Here is a 10,780-nt window from a genome sequence, read left to right as displayed (position 1 = left end):
AGAGAGAGAGAGAGAGGTGGCACAGCATCCTTTTAAAGATAAATATCCGTTTGCTAGACGACAGATGACGACTCGGAAGCGACTTGTGGAGGAGAGAAAAGGAAAGAAAGAAAGATAGATAGAAAGAGATAAACAGAGAGAAAGAGAGAGAGAGAGAGAGAGAGAAAATGTATTTTCGAAAGAGAAAAAGACTTCAATGAAGACAGTTCGCCAAAGTCGGAGAATGTTCTACTTTTTTCATTCTCGTTTAAAAACTTCTAAACAAATGGTTCCGACGATAAAAAGGAACGAACAAAAATCCTCTCCAAAAACAAAACACAAAAAAAGAAACTAAAAAAGAAAAAAAAAAAAAAAGAAAGTGTAATCGTCAGATGAAATAGTTGGAACGTGTTCGTCCTCCGTGCGGAAGAAGCTGAGCCACGCGCGACACGGTTCCGACTATAAACGGAAAAGTAGTCGCGAATGCGGACCCAATAAGTGGGTTATTGGGACAGAAGAGAGAGAGAGAGAGAGAGAGAGAGAGAGAGAGAGAGAGAGAGAGAGAGAAAGAGAGAGGGATGCTGGATGACGGAGATTTCGACGTATATCGCTGTCTCTCTTTAATGTCCGCAAGTGGAAATAAGAGGGAATGCCTTCACCTTGTACAAGGATACGAGATCCGTGCTACCTTGCAGGACACTCCAGTTACCATAGTAACGCGTCATCCATTTACGATGCAGCGACCTCCAGTATCTCTCTCTCTCTCTCTCTCTCTCTGTCTGTCTGTCTGTCTGTCTGTTTGTCTGTCTGGGTTGCTAGCTGGCTATTCGTCTGTCTGTCTTCCCTCGTTTCACCGAATTACTGGAAAATCGAATTTTTAATCGAGACCGCTATGAATACTACTATGTATTTAATAAGACATTTTGGAATATTTTTTCGAGAAAAGAAAGTAAGAAGTATCACAACTCCTGCAGCGTGCCTGAACGTAGCTTTGAAAATAATCGTGGAGCGGAGGGGTGCCGTGCCTCGTCCATCTGTCTCGTATGTACTTATTTACTTCTTGTTAGTTTTTTAAAGCGATATCGGAAACTTTAGAGAAGTTAAATAGTATATATATATTTTTTTTCTTTTTCATTATATATATATATATATATATATATATATATATATATATATATAATACGTATGTAAATATGGAAGCGCATGGCAAACTCGGTTTTAGTCTACGGTAATGAATTAGTCCGTACCGGGCAATCCTAAATGTAGCTCGTGTGACGATCAACTTGCTAAAGTTAGTTTGTTCGCTTTTCAGCTTAATTAAGAAGATCGATTATTCGTAATCGATGTAATTTATTATTAATTATTTTAACGAAAAAAAAAATATATATATATATATTCTATACTATGTTCGTTCCTACAATATATTTATAAAATAATTCTAAAATAATTCGCATATAATAACGTATGATATATGGATACAACATTATCGATATCCATTGAAAATCATGAAAGACGAATCGTTTTCAAACGATCCAATATTCTCACGCTTCCTCTCTCTTCGTCTTTCTCCCTTCGCTCCTACCCCTTTAACGTCCTGCCGTAAGTTATATCAGCAAGGACACCGATATCAAGGCTACTCTGGCCCTTTTATCGACACGGTAAATATTTGAAGAAAGTTCGCTTGACGCGTCGAGATCGGTAATCCTGCATCTCTTACACGGGCCGTTCGATCGAGGATCGTGGTTAACCGTGAGAGATGTTTGCCAGGCTCTTTAACTAAGATTCCGGCCAAAGCCGAGAAGCGTTTAATCGAATTTCTCTGTAGACACCATGCCAAAGCGTGGCTGTACATTCGTTTTCTTTTTCTCTTTTTTTCCTCTTTTTTCTCTTTTCTTCATTTATTCTCTCTTTTTCTTTTTTTTTCCTTCTTACGTTTCGAAAGATCACGGCCACTAGAAAAATGACATAACATGTAAATGATCCCGAATGACGAAACGAATGATAATCTATGGTCTCGTATCGATCGTACACTGGTTACTTTCGTAAAACGCAGTTATCCTTGTTTTTCGAAACGCTCGTTCGTTTTTCGAATCCTTTCTCTTTTTATTTATTTATTTTTTTTTTTTTTTTTTTTTTTTTATACGAGTCCACGCTGAACTTTATATTAGATCGAGAAGTTAAATCCGTTAGAAAGCGGTTTTCCAACCCGGCCAAGTTTTTAGGTTAGAAAACTATCCAACTCAATTTAAGAGAAATGCCTTAACCTTCGGAAGTTCTGACGTAATGCGTGACAGGCTTTTCAAACTTTCGGGGAATATTCTAAAATAGATTATACGCCACGATACGATTTTCGAAAATATCGAACGTATACTTCGAAGATCCATATTCGACTTACCAGATTCGGTTAAACGTTTCAACGTTTATCAACGTTTCAAGAGCGTAATCCTCGTTAATAACCAGCAACAGCCCATTCATTGTTCATTTTTCATCGAACGACGATTGCATTCCATAATATGACTGAGAAGTTGTTGACGAAAAGAAAAATCGAAAAAAAAAAAAGAAAAGAAAAGAGTAGAAAAGAAAAGCGAAGGAAGAGAAAAAAAAAAGAAAAATGCGACCAACTCGTAACGCAGCTATTTTACACAATTATGTATGTCGATAAAGTAATTTTGGTTCACGAGACATGTTCGTTGAAAATTCATGGTCGTGCCATCTGTAGACTTTCGCAAGTAATTCATAACGCGAATTCATATATAACTCCATTATACCGACGATATTCTACGAAAGGCTTTTATTAAGAAATGGAAAAAAAAAAAAAGAAAAAAGAAATAACCTCATTTTATACTCTATTTTTCTACTTGTTACATAAAATAAATTTTTCTAAGTGCAATCATATAAAAAAGCTTGATTATAATATCATAAATAAATGATAAATTTGATTATGTCACGAAGTCATTATGGTTTAATCATATTATTAAGCATCGATAAAAAAATATATTTTTTTTTTTATTTGACTTTGACCATTAATATTTTGTTTGAAGGAAAAGAAGAAAAAGAAAATTAGTCAAATTAGTGCGGAAAATAATACAGTTATCTACCGAGAACTTAACGCTTCTTAGTTACCCTAACGAAGCGCTAGTAAAAACTGAAATTGTCGTTGGACTAATTTCAACGACGCGGTTATTCTCGCTAAGAAATTTAATAAATATTAATTTAATATAGATATTCTTTTGAAAAAAAAAAAAATTGTATCAAAAAATAGTTTAAGCAAAAATAAAAAAAAATTTTTCAAAAATTCGGGAATGCCATTTTTTTCGTGTAAACTTTCGTTATTTAAAACGAGATCGTTCGTCAAAATAAAAAAGATAAAAAAATAAAAAAAAATATTATACGTCTAGGTTTATTGCTGACAAACGGTGTTTTCGACATTTTTCGTAAAAAATGAGTATTATATATTAGTATATGCTTACGCCTGATTATATGTGTGCGTAACTTTTATATGAATTTTCCGATCTGTTCTAAACCCCAAAAAAACGCGTTCCGCGATACTCACACGCAATAACTACCTCGTTTAATGTTTTACCGCTTATTTTGTTGAAAATAATAATTAATAAATATTTATGTATTATATGTTACCTAAATTAATATCGCTTGTAGTTCATATTTTATGGATACCGCCGCTGAAGTTGCACATGCTTCGATGAAAAGGTAGTAGCCTTAAGATACAAACTTAAGTTGACCACACTCATTTTCCGTAACAATAACAGTAAAGTTTCGACCAATCGCATTGCTCGATTTGGCTACCATAAAAGGAACCATAACCGCAATAGTAACCGTTGAAAAATTCAATATGCTGGAATTCTATTGTTACGGTTCTTACAGATAACCAATCAGATTGCAAGGTTATCTGACGTCATTGTTCGCAATAAAGACGTATTTATAAATTATTGAACGAGTAATAAATTTATACTGATTCAAAAATAATATAATACAAAATGTATTTATTCCACAAAAACCTGATCAATCTACTCTTTAAATTTGCAAAATATTTCTCGAATATTTCGAATAATACGCTCTTGTAAACTAGACCACTACCCATACAAAAGAATTCAACATGGTAATGTTACTTTTATTGTTATGGAAAGTGTGTAATGCATAAAATTATAATAATTTTCAAAACATTTTTATGAGCTTTGTGCCAGGATAGTTTAATTCCTATAAAACTGGACAAGAGCGCAGATATTAGTTAAGCGCCAACGATTGGCAACAGTTGAAGGTTGCCTACTCTGCGTCACTTGTATCGTCACTTTTCGTGTCGAGCTCACTTATAATTTTATAATGTAGACACTCGTGTACCTAGTTATGTCACGTGAGATCAATTACCAATCAGCGTGTGATTTCGTTTGGTCAATCTTACTTTAGTAATTTTTTTATTAACGTTCTACTAATCGCAAAAGAAGAAGAAATTTCATGTTAAGAAATGATGAGAAATATATAAAAATATGACGTACTTTTAATAATTAATTTAAGTATGTTTTATAATGAATTAACATTTTAGAACTTATATTTATAAAATAAAAAAAAAAAAAAATAGAAGACGGATTAGAAAAGTCTTTCTAATCGAGTAATAGCATGCAGACTAGATAAAAATTAAATTAAAGATTAATCGCAATTAGCGTAATTATAAAATAATTATTCGAATGATGTATATCGACTAACGAGTTTTCTCGTAGTATTATCAAAGGGAATAATTAATATAATTAATTTCATTATCGTTGAAATATCTGACGGAATATTTGAAAGATCTTTTATCATATTTCTTTAAACTACTCAATTTTTACAAATTCAACAAAACGTAGAGAAATGGAAACTTCCTCAAGGTCACAATAATTAGCTCATATTGTACGAAGAACACTCTCTATTCTAATAATAAAATTACCATTTATCGATACTATATTCTATATTTTTTATAATAATTTATCCTCTATTCCTAAAATAAGAATAAAACAAAAGATTTTTTATCGCTAATTCTAACAATAATAACAAATATCCCAGGCAAACCAACAGCTTATCGCCAAATATGCGTAGAATTTAGCGCGATATAAATGTATATTAACAAAAGTCATAAAAAAAAAAGAAGAAGAAAAAAAAAAGACAGAAGAGAACAAGAATAAGTATTTCTAAGGAACAGCACTTTCAAGATGACTTTGATTTAAAATTGCATCAAGAGGCAACATGTGCCGTCGAATAAGCTTCGTACGACTGTAATAACTTAAAACATCTTGTTCGTCATCTTGATCGTCTACAGAAAAGCTTGGAATATAACGTAGCTTTTATTCTGGCCAAAGATTAATAAACTTATCTATATGACTTCTATATACCCAAGAGTTGGAGTATCACTCGATCCTGGCTAAGATCCCAAAAACTCATCCTCGAATCTCATGTTCCTCCGTAACGATTTCCGTGATCACAAAAGACTATATTTTTTCATGATTTATTTTTCTTTTGTTCGGTCATTAAAAATATCTCGTAATTTTTTAAATTGCATAACGGAGAAGCTCAGAAAATTATCAAATGAATCGTTTACAATAGTTTTGGAATCGATTAATACGTAACATTGTCTTAAATATGCACGATATATTTTTAGGCTTACCACTGGTGAAATATAATTTAATAATTACTCGCAATTTTCTAAAATACAACAGCGAAAATTAATTAGATTGTTCAGTCAACATTCGTCAAATGAAATATTTTTTTCACGATTATTGAAACCAATCGATTTAATCAACAATGTCGCTATAGTAATCGATCTGAGTTATCATTAAGATAATCTGGTTCCACTCAAATTTTTATATATAAAATCATTTCGATGATAATAGAATGAATCTTTTTAGTTAGTTTATTTGATACTTTGATAAAAGAATATAAGTATTGACATAAGAATGTGATTTTAATAAACGGTAAATTGAATTAAATTACGTATATCGATCATAGATATCATATATTCAGTTATTATATTCTATTTCTATTTTTATCCGTAAGTTATATCCTTTTTCGATAGATAATCAATACAATTATCTCAGTATTCAAATGAATATATAAAAGTTAGATAACAATAAGATTGAAAAAAACACATTGGAAGAACGTCATCGTACAATGGAAATAAAAAATATATTATCGTAATATATATAGAATGTATACATATACAAATACATATATAATTCGATTGTTTAATTTTATGAAAGAAATTTTACGAATCAATTAATTTATTTAATGCGCATTTATCAATGAACGATATAAGCACTAGAATTAATGAAACGTTTTGGTATACATAAATAAAACAATTCTCTTAATCGTTTTAATATTATGAGTAATTTAGGGACGTAAAAGTAATATTAAAATTTATTGGTTACATTGTATAATAAAAAAATGAAGAAAAAATAAAATAATTAAACGGTATTAAAATCGCTCGTACTATGACTACTCGATAATAGTGTCTAATAAAACATTAAGTTATTAAAATTTCATTGTTCGAATTTTTAATTCATATTTAATTATGCTACAATTTTACTTTTAATACAATTATTATTACTTTATTTATTATTTTTAAAAAATTAATATTATTTAAAGATTAATGTATTTGTCAATATATGTATATTTTTTTTTTTTTTTTTTTTTTTTTTTTTTAGGTAGACAAAGTTCACATAGCATGTTGATACAATTATCGTGAAAAAAGTGGATACTTGTGTTCATATTTTAAATGCTTCAATATCTTGCAGTTTGTGATTTTATATCAGTGAGTTATTCTTCATAGATTGTTACATCTACTTCGAGTGTACTGTTATAAAAATAACATCTTTTCAGTATTATCTCTTATTTCTTAACAGTTATTCATTCGATGTACCAAGAATACAACGATCTAATAAGAACTCTTCTATTAGTGCGTTTAATATTCTGTTATTGAGAAATCGTAATACGAACGAGTAATGTAAGTGTTGTTTCATTATTCTGTTTTTATTTTATCATTAAACATCGTTACTAGTAATCCTTAATACCGTTTTTGGACAATCATTCATAACGTTAAAACGATTAAGAAAACGATTGATTCTCAAACGTTATGTTATAGTACATATATTAATAATTGGTTGACACTCAAATTAAAAGAAATAATAATCTTAAATTTATATTCTGTATCCCATGAAATCTGTAATTAATTAATAATTCCGTATTCCGCATTCTGTAAAATCAATAACTATTCTATAGAGTCGATAATTAAGTAATAAGCCCATATTCTACATTTTTTAAGAACGATAATCTAATCTCTCTCTTTTAAGAACGATAAGTTAATAAATTTATGAGACTGTATTAACAAATGAGCGAGTTTGCAATCAGTTGGTCTCTATTCTCTCACAAATCGTATTGACTAACTCATTCAGACGAAAAGGCACTCTTGTATACCACTTGTACATCACTTGTAGAAAAGGTAAGCAACTTGAAATTTTTATTCTAATACTTTGTCTACTGCCTCTGTCCTCTTTTCTCAACCTATTTATCTTTTGTCCGAACGTTCGTCGTCGAATTTACGTTTCTTAAAGTCGATCCTTGGTAAAGGTTTCACGGTCTAACCAAAAACTGATTATTTTCCATTACGCCGTATTATTTAAATTTTTGTTATACATACGATCGTCAAAAATAACTATGCAATAGATATTTTTTTTTCTTTATCTTCAGACACGTCATATATTTTCTATCATTCTATCTATATTTGAAGAAGTTTATTCAACTAATTTCTCGTGCTTCTTTCGCAGACATAATGATCCTCACGATTTTGTTGATTCTTATTTCATTTTTATCCCTAATGCATTATTTTGTAAGATGTCGGAGAATGGGAAGAATCGTTAATAAAATTCCAGGACCAGAACCATATCCCATAATAGGAAATTTACTTAGTTTTCAAGTTGATAATGGTAAGTAAAATTCGTACGAACGAAATTATTTTTCAATTTGTAATATCCTTCTGCCCGATGCAATTTTTACTTAATATAAATATTTTATCTATACTTTAGAACATCTACTTGAAAACGTTTGGAAAATGAATGAAGAGTATTATCCGATCTACAAAACATGGTCTTTTTTTACCCCGATAGTAACTTTGCTTCATCCGGAAGATGTTGAGGTAAGTGATTTTAAGGCCGAAGTAGAATAAATTTTTTCTTTGCTCTCTTTCTCTCTCTTTATTTTTTTTTTTTTCTTTTTTTCTCTTTTTCAACGTCGACCGTCAATGCTATCTTACGAAAAAAAAAAAAGAAAAAAAAATATCTTGATTGTAGGTGCTCATGAAGAGTACAAAACATATAGAAAAAAGTACTATTTACAAATACTTGCAACCTTGGCTTTCTACTGGTTTGATAACTAGTGCAGGTATGCAATAATTCGAACGAATTATAAATTTGATATAACTAATAATACTTAATGTGTTAAATTATACTCGACAGGTGATAAATGGCAAAAACGTCGAAAGATATTAACACCCGCTTTTCATTTTAATATTCTTAAGCATTTCGTTGTTATTTTTAACGAGGAATCGCAGTTTTTTATCGAGACACTACAAGAGGAAGGAAAAGGAAATCCCATAGTCAAAGATTTACAACAATTAATCTCCGAATACACTTTAAACACCATATGCGGTTATTGAAATAACGTCTTTTTACTCATTCATATTTATTATTGATACTGAATTATGATTTTTACAAAAAGTTCATTTGTAGAAACGGCTATGGGTACCCCTTTAAAGGAGAAGAACGAATTTCAATTTAATTATCGCAATGCCGTTTATGCTTTCGGTAAAATCGCGACGTATAGGTAACTAATCGTGCCACTATTAGAAATACATTCGATTTCCCATTAAGAGAAATTTAATCTAAGAAAATATTTATCGTTTATTAGAATGGTAAGACCTTGGTACTACTTCGATACCGTATTTGCACTTTCATCGAATGGCCGACTACAAAAGAAACTGTTGAAAACCATGCACGATTTTTCGAAAAACGTATGTCTTTTTGCTTAAACGCGCAAATTATTCCAAATTCCGTGAAATCCTATTTTTCGCGATCTTTTAACCTATTACTCTCGTTACAGATAATCGCAGAAAGGAAACGTTTCCACGAACAAACTAATGGGAAATTTTTACAAAACCTTGAAAACATGGAGGAAAATGATATATTTTCTGAAGGATTTGACAAGAATGATAAGAGTATTCTGATTATTTGTTAATAATTTATTATAATCTCGGTAGAAATATTAATTGAATATTTTCATCACAGATTCGTTATTCAAGAAAAGACTCGCTATGCTAGATCTACTTATAGCCACTTCTGTGAAGGATAATGAAATCGATGAGGAAGGTATTCGAGAAGAAGTCGACACTTTTATGTTTGCAGTAAGTTGTAGATAATATGAATCTTTTTCGGATAATCTCCAAGAGAAAATGAAAATAATTTATGACAAAAATCTTGGTAGGGTCACGACACTACGGCAATGGCTTTGGTCTTTGCTTTGCTTCTTTTTGCAAAGCACAAAGATGTTCAGGTAATATTTTTTTATTCCAAAAAGATTAATAAAACGTCGATCGCGAAAGAGACACATTTTGCATGAATAATGAATGATCTATTGATTTATAGCAAGGTATAAGAGACGAAGTAAACACAGTTATGCAACAAGAAGGTTATAAACTAACGATCTCTGTGCTTCGAGAATTTTCATACTTGGAAAGATGTATAAAAGAATCACTTCGTTTATATCCAAGCGTTCATATCATATCTCGTTATATATCTCAGGATTTACAGCTGAGTATGTAATACATTTACATTTCACATACATTTTTGTTTAATCGATTAAATCGAATAAATAATCATATTAATTTTCAGAAAAGTATTTAGTCCCGGCCGGTTCAACGTGTCACGTAAGCATCCATAGTTTACATAGAAATCCAGAATATTGGCCGAATCCCGATGTTTTCGATCCCGATAGATTCTTACCAGAAAATGTAAAAGGACGTAATCCTTACTCGTACATCCCATTTAGTGCAGGATTAAGGAACTGCATCGGTAATATTGATACAGGCAAAAATGATAAAAATATCGAAATCACTGTGTTATCGTTTTTTTTTCATAGGTCAAAGATTCGCAATGTTCGAGATTAAACTAATGATAGCTTACATACTACACAACTTCTATTTGGAACCTGTTGACGAACTAGATGACGTTAAAATGATAGCAGATATTATTTTGCGCTCGTCTAAACCACTCCGTGTCAAATTTATACCGATAAAACGATAGGAAACGAATTTTACTTTCCACCTTTCGTCTTTTTCTGAATGAAATAAATCGAAGTTACAACAGAACCTGTATTTCGCATAATTTCTTTACATCGGCAGACCACCTCTCGTACAAAGCTTTCATTCGTCAAAACGCTACATCGACTGGCAGATTGATTTTATACTTTATCGATAAGTATAAGGCTAATATATAAAGTTATATCAGCGCGTGAAACGGTGTCTGTTTTCATAAAAAAAAAAAAAAAAAAAAAACAAAAAAATTACAATAATAATAATAATAATAATCATCAACGCTCTTAAAATTCGCTTACTCTGCCTATTTTCCAGCCATAGCGCATTAGAAACTTGCAGAAGACAACGAATTCGATACGTTCGAATATCGCTGTGGATTTTATTTTATTATTATTCGAATCGATCATCCCGTCGGTAAAATCAAGTCGCAAACATTTCAATATAAAATTTTCC

The 10,780-nt window shown here is 30.8% G+C and overlaps 1 protein-coding gene and 1 long non-coding RNA gene across 4 annotated transcripts; one reads left to right on the top strand and one right to left on the bottom strand.

The window, feature by feature from the left end:
* Positions 1–2,079: 2,079 nt before the first annotated feature.
* Positions 2,080–2,553, bottom strand: LOC122631109. The gene is made up of 2 exons (XR_006327621.1): positions 2,375–2,553; positions 2,080–2,298 (listed from the first exon to the last, which is right to left on the bottom strand). It is a non-coding gene; the product is annotated as an uncharacterized LOC122631109 (long non-coding RNA).
* A 4,232-nt stretch (positions 2,554–6,785) lies between these two features.
* On the top strand, positions 6,786–10,381 carry LOC122629772 (cytochrome P450 4C1-like). Of its 3 annotated transcripts, none has more exons than XM_043813546.1 (13): positions 6,786–6,967; positions 7,788–7,946; positions 8,046–8,155; positions 8,310–8,400; positions 8,475–8,666; positions 8,748–8,841; positions 8,926–9,028; positions 9,118–9,232; positions 9,303–9,418; positions 9,499–9,567; positions 9,660–9,828; positions 9,906–10,085; positions 10,153–10,381. In XM_043813546.1, exons 2-13 carry the CDS (start codon positions 7,793–7,795, stop codon positions 10,314–10,316), a joined length of 1,557 nt encoding a protein of 518 aa, XP_043669481.1. In that variant the 5' UTR covers positions 6,786–6,967; positions 7,788–7,792; the 3' UTR covers positions 10,317–10,381. The 3 variants fall into 3 exon arrangements, with proteins under 3 accessions (XP_043669481.1, XP_043669487.1, XP_043669496.1); XM_043813552.1 differs by lacking the exon at positions 6,786–6,967 and adding an exon at positions 7,324–7,462; XM_043813561.1 differs by lacking the exons at positions 6,786–6,967; positions 8,475–8,666 and having other exon boundaries at positions 7,324–7,946.
* The last annotated feature ends 399 nt before the right edge of the window (positions 10,382–10,780 follow it).

This window comes from Vespula pensylvanica, chromosome 1 (assembly GCF_014466175.1).
Source record: "Vespula pensylvanica isolate Volc-1 chromosome 1, ASM1446617v1, whole genome shotgun sequence".
Classification (NCBI taxonomy): domain Eukaryota; kingdom Metazoa; phylum Arthropoda; class Insecta; order Hymenoptera; family Vespidae; genus Vespula; species Vespula pensylvanica.
The sequence above is the reverse complement of the archived record's forward strand: the minus strand, read 5'-3'. Positions and strand labels throughout refer to the sequence as shown.